The 19,189-nt window shown below is 38.9% G+C and overlaps 1 protein-coding gene across 1 annotated transcript in view; it reads left to right on the top strand.

Moving 5' to 3' along the window:
• LOC120529471 (ankyrin repeat and SAM domain-containing protein 6-like) overlaps nucleotides 1-19,189 on the top strand; it is a 212,395-nt gene that overhangs the window by 125,049 nt on the left and 68,157 nt on the right. Inside the window, exons 6-10 of the mRNA XM_039753304.1 lie at nucleotides 365-513; nucleotides 1,242-1,476; nucleotides 7,982-8,031; nucleotides 8,464-8,670; nucleotides 13,392-13,560. Coding sequence (XP_039609238.1) covers nucleotides 365-513; nucleotides 1,242-1,476; nucleotides 7,982-8,031; nucleotides 8,464-8,670; nucleotides 13,392-13,560 — 810 coding nt within the window. The remainder of the gene's footprint in view (nucleotides 1-364; nucleotides 514-1,241; nucleotides 1,477-7,981; nucleotides 8,032-8,463; nucleotides 8,671-13,391; nucleotides 13,561-19,189) is intronic.

Raw genomic sequence — 19,189 nt, 5'->3', positions numbered from 1 at the left:
ATTCCAAATAGTGTGTGAATTGAAAGTTAAATTACTTCTGTGAATGAACCTCTTACTTAACAGGACTACTTGCTTGTTTTGGTTTTGCAGCAAATATTAGAATAAATTAGCACTTGAAGTCAAAGGTTTTATCAAAGGCACAATAAAGCTATTGATTGTCAGATTTGCTGTAGCCACATTGTCCTCCAGAGATTTGCCTATCCCTATTCACTATTCTGAATAAACATGTTTGTTTTTATTTGTGTATTTCTAATTTACACAGTAGAAACCCGTGACCCTGTAGTTAGGATATACTGGGTTGTATAATGAATGGATGGATAATTTACATTGATGTTTCAGTTGATTATTTTGTTTCAAATTCTAGACACAGAGCTTGTAAGATTGCTGGCTTCCGTTTGCATGCAACTGGACAAAGATAAGAACAAAATGAAGCTGAAGACTCCTTTGCGATCTTCCAAAAACAAGCAATCCTTAAGTGTTCCTGTTCCTCCTGATGATAAAGGTGGTCTCAAGGTAAAAAATCAAATAAAATATAATAAATAATCCACAATTTAGGAGTGGCTCCAAGAGATAATATTTTGTCATATTTTTGTCTCTGATTTTTAAAAGCGTAAGAATTGCTATTAGAGTTCTGTATATCCAAAGTATTCTTGCTGTTAAAGAAAGCAGAAATCGTAATGTGTATAATGTAAGTACATGTACATTATACACTAGTTGCAGAATACATTTTTAAAATTAAAGAAAATGTGTTTTGCAAATGATCCTAAAGTACACTTTAAGTACACTTAATAGTCACTGTCATTTATATTTAAATGAAATGAATATTCCAATGAAAATTCATAAAGATAATTTCTGAGTACTCTTCTACTAAGTCAGTGATACAATTTTGACTTGTTAATAGCCTCAGATACATTTACTGCTTACCTGTAACTCACTAATCAATCCAAAACCACCCCAGCAGGTTTTTAAAAGGAAATAGTGCTGTTTTTATCGAATACATCGAAGAGGTCTTAATTCAGGAAAACACTCCTCAGAATTAATAACTTTCACACCACTATGTATTGCTTTATAGCAGCTGATTTATATACATTCTACAGGATTTCAATATTTCCTATTGATTTGGTTAAGATTTAAGATATGGCCCTACTATGTCTAGATCTGTAATGTTATGTATAAGTATTATTGTAATCAAGTAAAGTTTTTTTGTAATTTTTTTTTTTATTTACTCAAACTGTCTATAGTCCTGGTGGAACAGAATGTCCAACAGATTTCGTAGGCTGAAGCTGACACGGACCTTGAGACATGGCATTTCAGCTGGTCGTCTAACTCCTCTTCCAGATGACATTATTGTTTCTTTAGATTCTACCATGAAGGCTGATCAAAAGAGCATGTCAACAAATAGCTCTGGATTACTGCCTTCCATTTTGGGAAGTGCAGATGCAACACAGTCATGGGCAACAAAAACCAGAGAGATCAGTAAGTATGAAGTAAACTATTTATAATTTCTATTAAAGATACATTTGCTTCATTTACACTAAATTCAGGAATATAGGTAAATATAAAAAAGCAAGTTTTTGATTTATTAAAGAGAGGGTATTTGATGAATTTCTGAAGTACAAGTGTGTAACATGAATGAGCAACACTGTTGTTGAGGGGCTGTTAACCAGTAGAGGGTAAGGGCTTGTGATTTTTAGAAAACATTGTAAAGTCATAATGTAAAGTTGTTGGTTGAGAAAACAGGCTTTTTTATAGTTTACTCGCCATCTGTGTGGTGCTTTTATACCAGTGTTTACATAGATTACCTGCAGAGAGTCCAGTAATTTTTTCCCCCAAATATGCAATCAGGTTGACCATCTTTTCTAAACAAGCAAGCTGAGTGTATTTTGCAATGGACTGGTATTTTTCCTACCTTCCCTTTGATGCTGCCCTCAAAGTTTTGACTCCCTTAAACCTAGCAATGGTTCAAAAAACAAATTGATGCAATATAAATAGGTTGCCATAGCATATTTTTATGGCAATTATAGTAGATGAGACAGTCTCCTAGATGATCATGAAAATGTATACATGTAATCACAAAAATAAACATCTGTGTTAAGCACCTCCCACAAAATAAATAATAAAAGATTTCTCTTTTATTATTTATTTTGTGGAATTCTGCTAATCCCAATAAAATACCAGTGTGTTGGGGAGGTGTATGAGTAGGCTAGTCTAGGATTATTTAAACTAGGGTATGGGGGGGACAGGAAGTTTAGGTCAAGTTATGTTTAGAACTGTACACAAAGGAGCAAACAGTAGTGTAAAAATAAAAATCCAATTTCCAACCCAAAGTTTAAATACAAATGTAATAATGAGTAACACATTACAAATAGCTTGCCTTTATGCTAGGAGTATAAAAAAAAAGAAGTTTGTTGAAATTATATGTAGAGGAACATAATTATGATATTATAACAATAATAGAAACCAGGGTAACTAACATTGTGGACAAATATTAACATAGAGCGATATACGTTGTTTAGGAAGGATAGACAGAACAGAAAATGAGGTGAGGTTTCTGTTTATGTCAAACAGAATTTTTTTTATTTTAATGAATTTATTAAAATAAGTAACATTCCCAACAAACAAGTCAAACTTGCCAAAACTAAATTAAAATTTTCTTAGGAAAATGGTAAGTAATGCTTGGCAAAAAGTTTGAGGTAAAATTGTATTGTCTCTGTATTCTATAAATGTTGCTAATAAAACGCGAGGTAACTTAATTGGACATTTTTTATAAAATTCGGCAGAGTAGCTGCTTTCCCACTCTGAAGTGAGTTTACAGCATCTAGTAATTCTGAGAATGTCAGAGGCATATCTGAAAGTATCTAGCTATGGTATCTATAATGCACTTAAAAATGCATTAGATTGTATCTTGTCTTCTTTAAACTGAGTAGAATATAAGGACTTATGGTAGTCTCTAAATGTGTGCATTATATTTTTATGGTCCATGATTTTTGTCTGTGTTGGTAATTATTGGTATTACATTGCGAACTTCCTCCTTGTGGATTTGTTGAGCTAAGAACTTATTAGCCTTCTCTCCTTGTTCATAGTAATGATGTCACAATTTAGAAATGATTTGTTCCATTTCTTTGAGTTCTGAATGTAAAGTCTGTGTTTTCCTAAAGTGCCTTATTTAGGAAACTGGCGTGTTCTTGATCAATTCTGGTAATTTCACTAATTAAGTCTGATACCTTCTTGGTTTCCAGTTTATTTTTGTGGGAGGGATATGAAATGATCTGTCCTCTTAAAATTACCTTCAGAGTTTCCCAGAGTATTCCTGCAGATACCTCTGTGGATGGATTTGTCTCTAAAAAAATCAATTTGCTTGAACATAAACTGTGTACAGTACTCATCAGCTAATAAAAGTGGGTTAAGATGCCAGCTGCAAGATGAATATGTGGGCCATGATCAAAGGGGCATGGTTGGGGAGATAACAATAGTGTCTTACTTGCAAGATATAATGACAATGTGAAAAAAGTTTACCTGAGTTTTTTGCGAATTTATTAAAAATAAAAAAAACTGAGAAATCACATGTACATAAGTATTCACAGCCTTTGCTCATTACTTTGTCAATGCACCTTTGACAGCAATTACAGCCTCAAGTCTTTTTGAATATGATGTCACAAGCTTGGCACACCTATCCTTGGCCAGTTTCGCCCATTCCTCTTTGCAGCACCTCTCAAGCTCCATCAGGTTGGATGTGAAGCGTCGGTGCACGGTCATTTTAAGATCTCTCCAGAGATGTTTAATCAGATTCAAATCTGGGCTCTGGCTGGGCTAGTTAAGGACATTCACAGAGTTGTCCTAAAGCCACTCCTTTGATATTTTGGCTGTGTGCTTAGGGGCGTTGTCCTACTGAAAGATGAACCGTCACCCCAGTCTGAGGTCAAGAGGCTCTGGAGGAAGAGTCCTGGTGGTTTCGAGCTTCTTCCACTTACGGATAATGGAGGCCACTGTGCACATTGGAACCTTCAAAGCAGCAGAAATTTTTCTATAACTTTTCCCAGATTTGTGCCTCGAGACAATCCTGTCTCGGAGGTCTACAGACAATTCCTTTGACTTCATGCTTGGTTTGTGCTCTAACATGAACTGTCAACTGTGGGACCTTATATAAACAGGTGTGTGCCTTTCCAAATCATGCCCAATCAACTGAATTTACCACAGGTGGACTTCAATTAAGCTGCAGAAACATCTCAAGGACGATCAGGGGAAACAGGATGCACCTGAGCTCAATTTTGAGCTTCATGGCAAAGGATGTGAATACTTATGTGCTTTTGTACTTATGTACTTTTATTTTTAATATATTTGCAAAAACCTCAAGTAAACTTTTTTCACGTTGTCATTATGGGGTGTTGTGCGTATAATTCTGAGGAAAAAAATGAATTTAATCCATTTTGGAATAAGGCTGTAACATAACAAAATGTGGAAAAAATGATGCGCTGTGAATACTTTCCGGATGCACTGTATTATCCATGACGATCACATATTACCCTTCAGAATCAGATACTACATCTGATACTACAAACGAAATTGTTCTATGTGTAAAAATTCTCACACCTCTAGTTTTCTTTGTATAACTGGTGTGGAATATTTGGCCACTCCAATCTCTTTTCAACTGAAACTGATCCTTGCTAAATAAGTGGGTCTTTTGTGAAAAATACTATGTGGCTGTTTAGACCTGTTAGGTGAGAGAATACTTTACTTTCTTTCTCTTTAATTTGTGATTGAGACCATTGACATTCCAGCTCACAAAATTCACTGTTTGGTCATAGAGACATTGCTTGTGAACCTTTGTTGACATTTTGTAGTCTTTAACTAAGGTAGTACATTACTACATAAGATAGCTTTAACCTTAATTTCCCATTTTGTCAGGAGTTACTGCTATTAAGATTATTGTTGTGTTGGCACTTACAATTGTAAGGGTTACAATGACAGATTAGAAATAGCTTTCTTTCTCCCCCCCCTAAAAACATAAGGCTAGACCAAGCTTCACAAAGTCCCAGTCCTCGTGACATACCTAGAGACAGAGCACATCCAAAACAAAACAAGCCCTCGGCAGCAGTGTAGAAAAGTTAAAGATGAGATATCTATTGACAATACAGTCCAAATACTATAAAACTAGAATATAATCTTAAACAGTCCCAAAAGAGTAAATCCAGGAAATGATGTTAAACAGTAGCTATGGCAAAGCAGATAACAGTCCTAATATAGTAAACTGTCAAACAGAATGTGGCTTTGCCTGGAAGGCATTAGGGAAACAGGTCTTATTTTAGGAGTGTTTTATAGATCACCCAATGCATATAATAATTTAAATGCACATCTCTTTAGAAATATTAAAAAGGCAAGTTCACAGGGGGATATTACAGTCAAATAGCAGAGCAGGAGTTTTTAGACATAGGCAGTAACCATTTTTTAACACAGTATGTTAAAACACCAATGCGATGTGAAGCCTGTCTGGATTTAGTATTTTGTAATAATCAGGATAGAATTGGGGGTGTAGAGGTGAATGAACAATGAACAACTAGTCACATTACCATAATATACAGTTGTGCTCATAAGTTTATTTACTCTCGTAGAATGTTTGAAACATTGTTTGGAAAATACAAATAATCATGCAGAAAGCTTTCCTTTCCTTAGGGAGTGTGCTCAGGGGAAGCATAACTGTGTATGCCCATTTTAAATCATAATGATAAGTGAAATCACCAAAAAGGATCTAACCAAAAAGTTACATATTCTTGAATTGTATAAAACAGGAAAGAGATTTTCAGAGATCTGAAAATGTCAGTCAGTAGTGTTCAAACATAAAGTTAATAAAGAGTTGAAAAAGAAGCTGCAAATGATAAAACTGTATAAAGTGCATAAGTTTAAGATATGTGTATGAAAACATGAGGGCAACCATTAAGAGCGATATTAGGGAGACTAAAAGGAAGTTAGAGTGGAATATAGCAGATAAGGTGAAAGATGACCCAAAGAGATTCTTTCAGTATTTTAATAGTAAAAGAACAGTCAAGAAGGAGGTGAAGTGCTTCAGGAATAGTAAAGGAGAATTGAAAAATGCAGACAAAGAAATAGCAGATGCTCTAAATTCACATCTTTCTGAGGTCTTCACATGTCAGGAAGTGGATAACCTGGTGGGGGAAAACAAACTACTAAGGAGGTACAGAGTGATTTGTAAATTGTATACGGAGAAGTACTGCTCAGATTAAATAGGCTGAAATCAAACCAGTCACCAGGACCAGATAACTTTTATCCTCAAGTTCTTATGGAGGTTAGCGAGTACATATATAAACCATTGACACATATTTTTAGGAAGTTACTGTGCACTGTGGAAATTCTGAAGGACTGGAACATGGCAAATATCATTCCATTATATAAAAAGGGTGACAGGGCAGATCCAAGCAGCTATAGGCCAGTAAGCTTAACATGCATCACAGTAAAATTAATGGAAGGAATTATTAAGGATAAGATTGAGCAACTCATGGCAGTAACAGGAGTTTTACTGAACAGTCAGCATGGTTTCAGAAGAGGGATGTAATGTTTTACTAACATGCTTGAATTCTATGAGGAAGCAACAAAAGGATATGATGAAAGTGTAGCTTATGGTGTTTATTATTTATATGGATTTTCAGAAAGCATTTGATTAGGTGGAACATGAGAAGCTTTGGCATCAAATTAAAAGATTGTGACAATTCAAGGTGAACTGTGTAGATGGGTGCAGAATTGGCTCAGACACAGAAAGCAGAGGGTTATTGTGCAAGGAACCCTATCAGAATTGACTGATGTTAAGAGTGGCGTCCCTCAGAGATCAATGCTAGGGCCCCTACTATTTTCAACATATACAAAGTTTTGGATAGGAATATAAGTAACAAGCTGGTTAAGTTTGCAGATGATACCAAGCTAGGTGTATTGACAGATAGTCTAGAATCTGTTGAATCATTACAAAAGACTTGGGCAGCATACAGGCTTGGGTAGATTTGTGGTAAATGAAATTTAATGTAAGTAAATGTAAATTATTACATGTAGGAAGTAAAATGTTAGATTTGAATACACAATGGTAGGTCTGGAAATCAAGAGTATGTCTTATGAAAAGGATTTCGGAGTTGCAGTGGAATCAAAACTGTCAACTGCCCGACAGTGTTTAGAAGCCATTAAGAAGACAAACAGAATGTTGATATATAGCACGATGTCCAAGTGCTGAATCGTTATAACACACTGGTGAGGCCTTATCTGGAGTACTGTGGGCAGTTTTTGTCTCCAGATTACAAAAATGACATAGCAGAGATGGAAAAAGTCTAGAGAAGAGCAACTTGGCTGATTCCAGAGCTACAGGGAATGAATTATGAAAAAAGATTAAAAGAGCTGAGCCTTTTCAGTTTAAGAAAAAGAAGATTTTGAGGTGATGTGACTGAAGTGTTTAAAATTATGAAAGTAAGGGAATTAATACAGTGAATTGAAACTGTTATTTCGAAATGAATTCAAGAACACAGAGACACAGTTGGATACTTATTAAGGGTAAATTTTACACAAACATTAGGAGGTTCTTCTATACACAAAGAACCATAGACACTTGGAATAGGCTACCAAGTAGTGTGGTAGACAGTAGTACTTTAGAAATTTTCAAAATTAGATTTGATGTTATTTTAGAAGAATTAAGTGGATAGGAATGGTGAGCTTTGTTGGGCTGAATGGCCTGTTCTCATGTAGATTGTTCTAATGTTCTGTTTATTTCAAATAATTGTCACCCAGCTATTTTTATTAAACTAGGATTATGGAAAAATGTAACTAATAAATGGCAAAAATTGGAAATCAGAAAACAGCTACAATGATTTTTTTTAAGACAAAAGGTTAATTAATATAATTGGAGCACATATACTCAACATCTGAAGTTAAACAGAAGATTAAAGATCCTAAAGCCAAAGATATATATATATTTTTTTAATTTTCACAGGCTTGAGCAGCTCAACTGCTGATATGGATGATGCCCTTATAACAACAATGGTGTGTTTTAAGAATTTTTCAATATTTCTTTCTAATTTTTTATTAAATATATTCAGTATTTTGTTCATGTAACATTTAGAAAAATATCTTAGCACAAATTAGCAGCGCAACAGAACAGTGGAACTTTGAGACATGATTTCATTGTTACAATATGATTTGCCTAGTGTCTTCTAGCCATGTCTTCAGTTTATGATTCTTAATATTTTTCTCTGTTCCTATTACGTCTGATGATCTCTTACTTAATTTATATGTTTGATTTTCTCACTGCCTTCATTCTTTACTTACACATCAGTGCCAATGCTGTTTGTTGGTTCTCCTTACCCACTATTTCATTTTTATATTTTTAGAAAAACAAAAGTACAATACATTTGATTATCTGGCTAGACTGAATGGTTTCTGTTCAATAGTTTATTTTTTATGTACTGCTCCTAGTTGAAAAATGGTGGACCCTCCACAAGACTTCCCAGTGATAAACTGAAAGCTGTCATCCCTCCTTTCTTGCCTCCATCAAACTTTGAACTGTGGAGTTCAGACCGAACACAACTTAACAGAGAGGGCAAAAATGAGCCTGTAAGGCTGTCCATGCTATCAAGATCTGCTATCAAGTTCAACTGTAACAGCAGTGGAAATTCAGATACTGTAAGTAAATCTTTTGGAAAGAATTGCTTTTTATTTCCTTGAAAAGCTAATGGAGAGCTGCTTCTGAAGTAGCTGGTGGGAGCATTGGTGTACATGTACAGTGGGATGCAAAAGTTTGGGCAACCTTGTTAATAGTCACTATTTTCCTGTATAAATCGTTGGTTGTTACGATAAAAAATGTCAGTTAAATATATCATATAGGAGACACACACAGTGATATTTGAGAAGTGAAATGAAGTTTATTGGATTTACAGAAAGTGTGCAATAATTGTTCAAACAAAATCAGGCAGGTGCATAAATTTGGGCACCGTTGTCATTTTATTGATTCCAAAACTTTTAGAACTAATTATTGGAACTCAAATTGGCTTGGTAAGCTCAGTGACCCCTGACCTACATACACAGGTGAATCCTATAATGAGAAAGAGTATTTAAGGGGGTCAATTGTAAGTTTCCCTCCTCCTTTAATTTTCTCTGAAGAGTAGCAACATGGGGGTCACAAAACAACTCTCAAATGACCTGAAGACAAAGATTGTTCACCATCATGGTTTAGGGGAAGGATACAGAAAGCTGTCCCAGAGATTTAAGCTGTCTGTTTCCACAGTTAGGAACATATTGATGAAATGGAAGACCACAGGCTCAGTTCAAGTTAAGGCTCGAAGTGGCAGACCAAGAAAGATTTTGGATAGACAGAAGCGACGAATGGTGAAAACAGTCAGAGTCAACCCACAGACCAGCACCAAAGACCTACAACATCATCTTGCAGCAGATGGAATCACTGTACATCGTTCAACCATTCGGCGCACTTTACACAAGGAGATGCTGTATGCGAGTGTGATGCAGAGGAAGCCTTTTCTCCGCCCACAGCACAAACAGAGCCACTTAAGGTATGCTCAAGCACATTTGGACAAGCCAGCTTCATTTTGCAATAAGGTGCTGTGGACTGATGAAACTAAAATTGAGTTATTTGGGCATAACAAATGGCGTTATGCATGGAGGAAAAAGAACACAGCATTCCAAGATAAACACCTGCTACCTACAGTAAAATATGGTGGTGGTTCCATCATGCTGTGGGGCTGTGTGGCCAGTGCAGGGACTGGGAATCTTGTCAAAGTTGAGGGACGCATGGATTCCACTCAGTATCAGCAGATTCTGGAGACCAATGTCCAGGAATCAGTGACAAAGCTGAAGCTGCGCTGGGGCTGGATCTTTCAACAAGACAACGACCTGAAACACTGCTCAAAATCCACTAAGGCAACAAGTACAACGTTCTTGAATGGCCATCTCAGTCCCCAGACCTGAATATAATTTAAAATCTGTGGTATAAGTTAAAGAGAGCTGTCCATGCTCAGAAGCCATCAAACCTGAATGAACTAGAGATGTTTTGTAAAGAGGAATGGTCCAAAATACCTTCAACCACAATCCAGACTCTCATTGGAACCTACAGGAAGCGCTTAGAGGCTGTAATTTCTGCAAAAGGCAGATCTACTAAATATTGAATTCATTTCTTTTTTGTGGTGCCCAAATTTATGCACCTGCCTGATTTTGTTTGAACAATTATTGCACACTTTCTGTAAATCCAATAAACTTCATTTCACTTTTCAAATATCACTGTGTGTGTTTCCTATATGATATTTTTAACTGACATTTTTTATCGTAACAACCAACGATTTATACAAGAAAATAATGACTATTAACAAGGTTGCCCAATCTTTTGCTTCCCACTGTATTTGGTTTGCAGTACCACTCTTTGTTCTTCACAACAAAACCTTGTTGAAATTCACTCTACTAAAAACAACAGAGCATGTAGCACATACCATTTAATTTGCTTACTACACACCATGAGTCATGTAAGTCATGTTCTTCATTTTTGAATATAGTAATAATTTTCAAGCTTTTCTATTGCTATAAAACTCATTATTAAGTCATTTTTTGGACTGCACCATAAGTAACCTGTTCCCAATTTTAAAGAATGAGTTAATTTTTTCTATTTGCCCATCTTTTTGTTTAATAAAACTATATATAATTTTATCCCCTTGTACAACTGTCAGTGTAAAACAATAAGATTACACTGTGTTTCCCCCAACATGATGCCTTTGTAACGGACTGGTCATCTTCTTACTGTAAATATGGACACTGAGCCTACACAGCTGCTTCTTATATTAATATCTCACCAAATTGAATTTGTTTAAAAAATACTTTGACAAAATCATTATTTAATAGATTACAAATTCAAGAAATGCATATGTTGGCCTCCAAGAAAACTACTTTAAACCATTAAAAAAATGAATTCTGAAACTCACAGATATTCAGAAAAACATGAGTGCATGACTCTATAAAATCTTTAGTTCTTTGATTGAAAGGTGGTAGGAGAAAGAACACACAGGTTGTATTCTAAAAAAACTGTAAATTGATATCTGGCAAGGAAGCAGTTCTCATTTTTTGTTCGCTTGCTCAAGAAATATACTAAATAAAATGGAACAAATACCATTATTATACAGAAGAATTAAAATTTCTATAGCAAAGCTATGTTTTAAACATATCTGTATATCTATACATTTGAGAAATTAAAGACCATCCAAAAGCAACTCTACATTTAAGAAGGTGTTTTACATGGTGAAAATTCACATTCAGAAGACATAAATATTCTCAGTACAGGAGACCTCCAGAGCTGAATTTAGGTTAAACTATATGTCTGTCTTTATTGAAACTTTGCTCCTTATAACCTAAGGATAATATGAATGTAAAAAGTATAATAAAATGTGAAGGTATGTGTATTTGTTCACGCCCAATCCCTCAGTGCAATCTTATTGGTCAGTTTGAGTTTGGTATGACTGGCCAATTTGGCTTTAGTGATGTAGTTGAAGGAGGAATTGTGAGTGTGGGACACACAAGGAGGAACAACGATGTAGGCGGCACACTGAGAGTTTCCTTCAAACACCGGAAATATAAAAGCAGACAAGAAGTGAGCATGGCACCTTGACATGACAGAGGCTGAGCAGCAGGCTTTACAAGAATGCAATTGAGATAAGGTGCGCCAGTCAAGAGAGGTTCAGAAACACGGGGATACTTGGAAAGACACTGAAGGTACATGTAGGGCAGGAGATATCAAATATTTTAAAATTTATTTTAGACAGGTAACGTGGCTGTTGTTAAATAAACTACCTGATTAATGTGAACATGCATTTGGATTGTAGACACCCCCCCCCCTTTATCAGTACATTAACATTCATGATGCTGAGCAACAACTGGAGTACCTCAAAATTATTTAGTTGCAGTCTATGAAACTGCACAGGTGAATTGACCTTCTGCTTGTTGAAGCATCTCAGGTATGTACAAGTGTAAGGCATATTCTCTTCCTGATAATCATTTTTCATTCACTTTTCTTTAGCTTTTAATCTTTAGTTTTACATGTCTCTCAGTGCATGACTTTTGTTGAAATCGCATGAAATGCAATGTTAGCTAATAAGTTAATTGTTAGTTAATAAGTTAATAATGTTAATTGTTACTGAGTTGGACAGATGGGGGGGGCGGGGGGGGCCTTCATTTCAAATGCTCGGATATGTCTAAGCATGTTCCATTCTTGTTCAAGAGAACATTTTCCAGAAGTGGTTTATTTAACAGTATTTTAGTAATGCCACCTATACCCATACTAAGGAAATAACTGAAATATTAAAAAATATTATTTTTGGGTGGAGTGCCTTCTTTAAGGTACTTGTATTTTGATTGTGTCTACCACTGCAAGTAATATTCACTTACAATGTTTTTTTATTCCATGAAATGTACAGGACAAAATGAGTATTGCCCATTCTGCTAGACCTTCGTGGCACTAAAGGCCTTTAGAGACAGTAGTTTTAATAGGTGTCACAAGAATAGACAGAAGACATCAAAAATGTTTGGGGCAGCCACCTGTATATTGTACCCTGGCTGCAAAATGGGTTTGATTGATGAGTTGTGTTCAGGTTCAAGTCCAAAACAGAACTGATTTTAAGGCTGTAAAGATTGTGGCTTTAAAGGCCGAGACAGTAAGTGACGTCATTGGGACCAGAATCAGAAATGATGTTATCTGGAAGTGATGTCATCTGGGCTGGAAGTAGCATCATCATATGCACTGGAAACAGATGTGATGTCATCAATGGTGCCAGAATTGTGTGGGGTTTTTTTCCGTGGATGGTCTGTAGAGGATTGAGAGAGAAAATCAGTGCACCTTGCCTCCCCCACAATCAAGATATGCTACACCTTCCTTCAAAAACTAGCTGCCCTTATCTCTTCTGAGGAAAAATATGTTGGCATTCTCCAGGATGACCTCTTGCATTCTCTGAAACAACCTGAAACCTATAAGCTGCTTACTCTTTGAAAAGCTGAAAGCTGAGATCCACGCTGCCAAACCAAGCTATTTTTTAGTAGCTGAGCCTACTCTAGGAAGACTGTGAATCAGCCATTACTTCAATAAGAGAACGACTAAACATCAAAACTCTTAAACCAGAAAGAGTAATGGTTTTCCCTATGAAGTTGCAGACAACATAGTAAAGGCCTCACTGTGGAAAGTATTGAACAACATGAACAAAGAAGCATGTTGCAAAAAGAAAGAGTGCACTCTAATGCATGAAGAATACTCCACTATTATTTACTGATTTAGTTACAGCAATATTATATTTTAAAACAGTTTTATTTTTAGACATCCTTTTGGACATGTTTCAATATTTTTTTGCATCTTTCTTTAGACATCAGTCTCTCGAACAGTTGCAAGACCTGTCAAGTTCCCAAGCATTCCAAGGAGTCCTGCTTCTCCATCTACATCAAGCGGTTTCAACTATTCCCCTCACTCATCAGGCAGCTCAAGTGGAATGGCTAATGCTAACAGACCTGGAAGTGATCCACACAATCGATCAGGTATTTAATTTACCAAAATATAACGTCAAATAAAGATATCTACCTATTTATAAAAATAACATTTAGTGAAATTTTATATGCAGTTTCAGTATGTTGGGAAAGCTATTCAAATGATTTGGTACTATTGATAGGTTTAGCTACTGTGCATTCATTACATATTGGCATATGCATGAGAGAAGATTCCCACTACTCCCCCAATCCTATGGATCCATTTTATACACTCTGTTGGAGTAATATGCAGTGTGAACTTTTGGTGCTGTACAAGCATACTCCAAACACAGAAATGAGATTCAAAATCAAAGTAAAACTATAAAGGTTAATTTAAATAAAAAATTATAATGTCGCAGGTTAAGAACACAATAATAAAACAGACAAACTTGAGTCCCAGGTCTTCCTGATTGATAACTCCTGCCTACCTTTAATTCACCATGTTTCCTTTACTTTAGCTTCTACACAGTACATCTCCTTAACTGAGCCTTAGTCCACCTCTGCTCACCCAAGTCTGAGCTCACCAGTCTGAGTCCCTTCCAGGTGATGCACCCATGGGGCTTGGCCGGGCACAGCCCGAAGAGGCAACGTGGGTCCCCCTTCCCATGGGCTCATCACCTGTAGGAGGGGCCAAGGAGATTGGGTGCAGTGTGAGTTGGGTGATGGCTGAAGGCGGGGACCTTGGCGGTCCGATCCTCGGCTACAGAAGCTGGCTCTGTGGGGCATGGAATGTCATCTCTCTGAAGGGAAAGGAACCTGAGCTAGTGTGCGAGGTAGAGAGGTTCCAGCTAGATATAGTTGGGCTCACCTCAACGCACAGCGTGGACTCTGTAACCATTCTCCTTGAGAGGGGCTGGACTCTCTACCACTCTGGAGTTTCCCCCAGTGAGAGGTGCCAAGCAGGTGTGGGCATACTTATTTCCCTCCGACTTGGAGCCTGTTCATTGGGGTTCACCCCAGTAGACGAGAGGGTAGCCTCCCTCTGCCTTGGGGGAACAGGTCATAACTGTACATATGCGCCAAACAGCAGTCTGGAGTACCCACCATTTTTGGAGTCCTTGGAGGGGGTGCTAGAGGGCATACTTTCTGGGGACTCCCTCATTCTGCTGGGAGACTTCAATGCTCACGTGGGCAATGACAGTGAGACCTGGAAGGGCATGATTGGGAGGAATGGCCCCCTCCCCCGATCTGAACCCGAGTGGTGTTTTGTTATTGGACTTCTGTGCTTGTCATGGATTGTTCATAACGAACACCATGTTCAAGCATAGGGGTGTCCATATGTGCACCTGGCACCAGGACACCCTAGGCCTCAGTTCGATGATCGACTTCATGGCCACGTTGTGGGACTTGTGGCCACATGTCTTGGACACTCGGGTGAATAGAGGGGTGCAGCTGTCAACTGATCACCACCTGGTGGTGAGTTGGTTTCGATGGTGGGAGAGGATGCCGGTCAGGCCTGGTAGGCCCAAATGTATTGTGAGGGTATGCTTGGAATGTCTGGCTGAGTCCCCTATCAAAAGTAGCTTCAACTCCCACCTCTGGCAGAACTTTGAACACGTCCCAAGGTGAGGTGGGGGTCATTGAGTCCGAATGGGCCATGTTCCGTGCCTCTATTATTAAGGCAGCTGACTGGAGCTGTGGCCATAAGGTGGTCGGTGCCTGTCATGGCGGCAATCTCCGAACTCGTTGGTGGACACCGGCGGTGAGGGATGCCGTCAAGCTGAAGAAGAAGTCCTACAGGACCTCGGAATGCGGCTTCGGTGGTTGCTGATGCAAAAACTCGGGTGTGGGAGGAGTTTGGGGAGGCCATAGAGAACGACTTCCAGACAGCTTCGAGGAGATTCTGGTTCACCTTCCGGCGTCTCAGGAGGTGAAAGCGGTGCAGTGTCAACACTGTGTATGGTGGGGATGGTGCACTACTGACGTCAACTCGGGACATTGTGGGTCGGTGGGAGGAGTACTTCGAAGACCTCCTCAATCCCATTAACATGCCTTCCAATGAGGAAGCAGAGCCTGGGGACTCGGAGGTGGGCTCTTCTAACTCTGGGACTAAGGTCACCAAGGTGGTCAAAAAACTCCTTGGTGGCAGAGCCCCAGAGGTGGATGAGGAATGCCCGGAGTTCCTCAAGGCTCTGGATGTTGGACTGTCTTGGTTGACGCGCCTCTGCAACATCGAATGAACATCAGGGACAGTGCCTCTGGATTGGCAGACCGGGGTGGTGGTTCCCCTCTTTAAGAAAGGGGACTGAAGGTTATGTTCCAACTACAGAGGGATTACACTCCTCAGCCTCCCTGGAAAAGTCTGTTTGGGGGTCCTGGAGAGGAGGGTCCATCATACAGTCGAACCTTGGATTCAGGAGGAACAGTGGGCTTTTCGTCCTAGTCACGGAACAGTGGACCAACTGTACACCCTTAGCAGGGTCCTGGAGGGTGCATGGGAGTTTGCCCAACCAGTCTACATGTCTTTTGTGGACTTGGAAAAGGTGTTTGACTGTGTCCCTCCATGAATCCTGTGGTGGGTGCTCCGAGAATATGGGGTACCGGACACCCTGATAAGGGCTGTTCAGTCCCTGTACATCCAGTGTCAGAACTTGGTCCGCTTTGCTGGCAGTAAGTCAACCCCGTTTCTGGTGAGAGTTGGACTCCGCCAGGGCTGCCCTTTGTCACCGATTCTGTTCATAACTTTTATGGACAGAATTTCTAGGCGCAGCCAGGGCATTGAGGGGGTCCAGTTTGGTGGGCTCAGGATTGGGTCACTGCTTTTTGCAGATGATATTGTCTTGTTTGCTTCATCAGGCCGTGATCTTCAGCTCTCACTGGATCGGTTCACAGCTGAGTGTGATGCAGCTGGGATGGGAATCAATACCTCCAAAACTGAGACCATGATCTTCAGCCGGAAAAGGATGGAGTGCCCTCTCAGGGTTGGGACCGAGATCCTGCTCCAAGTGGAGAAGTTAAAGTATCTAGGAGTCTTGTTCATGAGTGAGGGAAGCATGGAGCGGGAGATTGACAGGTGGATCGGTGTGGTGTCCGCAGTGATGTGGGCTCTACATCAGTCTGTCGTGGCGAAAAACGAGCTGAGCCGTAAGACAAAACTCTCAATTTACCAGTTGATCTACGTTCCTACCCTACCTATGGTCATGAGCTATGGGAAGTGACTGAAAGAACACGATTGCGAATAAGAGCAGCTGAAATGAGTTTCCTCCACAGAGTGTCTGGGCTTTCCCTTAGAGATAGGAAGAGAAACTCAGACATCCGGGAGGATCTCAGAGTAGAGCCACTGCTCCTCCGCATCGAGAGGAGTCAGATGAGGTGGCTCGGGTATCTGATCAGGATGCCTCCTGAACGCCTCCCTGGGGAGGCGTTCCGGGCACGTCTAACTGGGAGGAGGCCCCAGGGAAAACCCAGGACACGCTGGAGGGACTATGTCTCCCGGCTGGCCTGGGAATGCCTTGGGATTCTCCCAGAAGAGCTAGTAGAAGTGGCCGGGGAGAGGGAAGTCTGGGCTTCTCTGCTCAAGCTGCTGCCCCCACGACCTGACCCCGGATAAGCGGAAGAAGATGGATGGATGGATGGATACATTGCAACAATATTTTAAGTGTTAAAGGCTGGATAACTTGGATTATACATTGAATATTACTGGTTGAAATGTCAAGTGTCTCAGTCAGAAAATGCAGAGGTTATCATAGCTAAAGCTAGATATACCTTTATACTAGAAACACATTTAAATACTAAAAATTAATCTAGATTGAGGAAATGATGGGTTGGACAAGTATTACATTCCAAATAAAGCAGTAACCCTAGTGTAGTAGGAATATTTGGTCATAAAGCCATTCTTATTGTTATCTTTAAAGGTTCTTCCATTTCTCATACATTGCAGGTATGTCTCCATTGTTATTTCTGAACATGATCAACTTATCATAAAACTTAGAATTATAACACTTTAGGTTTACATTATGAGGAGTTTTAAACAATTTGTGTTTCATATGGCATAATCCATTTAACCATGATCATCTGACCAACGACCGTGAAAGATTTTTTAAATGAGCATAGGTCCCTTCTAAGGCAGATGCTTTGTTTTAACTAATACTGTTCCAGACTGGTTATAGTAATGTAGCTAATGAGTCAGAGTTTAACTGATCCAAGCAAGAGCATGTTGGTCAAGCCTACACAACAATTTTCTTCAGATGCCTGCAAAAACAACCCTTTTTCTTCTGCCTTTAAGGTTATCAGTCATTTCTGATTGTTTCCCCTGCATGATCCCTGTCTTTTTTTTTTCTCCGTGTAGCTTTTGAATTCTGTTGAAATAAGGATAGGGAAGAGTAGATGCTATCACTAACTCTTTAACTGCAGTCACAACTTCAAACAGTATGGTTCTATTTTACTGAATGCCCTCCATCTATTATATCTAATCTGTTTGCTTCCATTTTACTAGATCACTTCCTTTAGATATCTATAATTTTAATTCTGAGTCATTTTATTTTCTATAAGGACATTTGGTCAATAATCATGATGTGTCTTGAAGATTTTTTTCACCTTTAGTTTCTATTGCTATCTGTCCCATTTTCCAGCCTTTTCTGGATGTTCTCTCAATTAATTTTTTTTTTCTTCAACTTGTAACTCCTGATTTTTTTTTCAACTTTGGTACTGTATTGATCCTGATTCTTTATCTGTTGCTCCTTGGTATCTCATTTTTAAAATATATTTTTATGCTTAAATTTGTCAGACTGTGTAAAGAAAAACTTCCTAATATTTGTGTGAAATTCTACCCTTAACAAGTTTCCAACTGTTTTTTCCATAAACTGTCATGCTTGGGTCACAGATTTGCACAGAGACACAGGAGGTTGTAGAAACAAGAAGGATTTTTATTCAAACACCGCAAACACATGAGCTTAAATGTGCTCCATGACAAGCCAGAGGTGACAGTTCCGCTAGGAGCAGAGAGAGATAAAAGCAAACAATCAATTCCAAAACTGACAGGCGCTGCGCAAGGCTTATAAGTCAGCGGAGTACCGCGCGAGGCTTGTATTACGCATTATAGTGCAAGGATAAGGAGCAATGTGAGGGTAGTCAGTGTTTCAGGGTTTGTGGTTTTCCCTGGGGCGTCTGTATCTATTTGGGGTGCGATCAGCCCTCCAGCTCACACCCTCCCCCTCAGCTTTATTCACATTCCTGTGAATCAAGCGACTCTCTGTACCAAGTTCATGTAGTCGGATAATACGTCAGCGTTGGCGTGTTCAGAACCTGGTCGGTGCTTTACTGTGAAACTGTAAGGTTGTAAACCCAGAAACCATCTCATTAGACGAGAGTTTGTATCTTTCTGTCGGTACAACCACTGAAGTGGAGCATGATCAGTTACCAAAGTGAAGTTTCGTCCCCACAAGTAATAGCGAAGCGCTTCCACAGCCCACCTAATTGCCAAGCATTCTTTCTCAATTGTAGAATAATTACGTTCCCTAGGAAGTAATTTCCTACTCAAATATGTGATTGGATGTTCTTCTCCATCAAAAATTTGTGACAGGACTGCACCCACACCAAATGCACTTGCGTCTGTTTGCAAGATAAAATCTTTTGTGAAATCCGGGTTCTTTAGAACCGGGTAAGAAGACAATGCTTTTTTTAAATCGTTGAAAGAACGTTA

Source organism: Polypterus senegalus, chromosome 5 (assembly GCF_016835505.1).
Source record: "Polypterus senegalus isolate Bchr_013 chromosome 5, ASM1683550v1, whole genome shotgun sequence".
NCBI classification, from domain to species: Eukaryota; Metazoa; Chordata; class Cladistia; order Polypteriformes; family Polypteridae; genus Polypterus; species Polypterus senegalus.
Note: the sequence above shows the minus strand (reverse complement) of the source record. Positions and strands in the feature narration are given on the sequence as shown.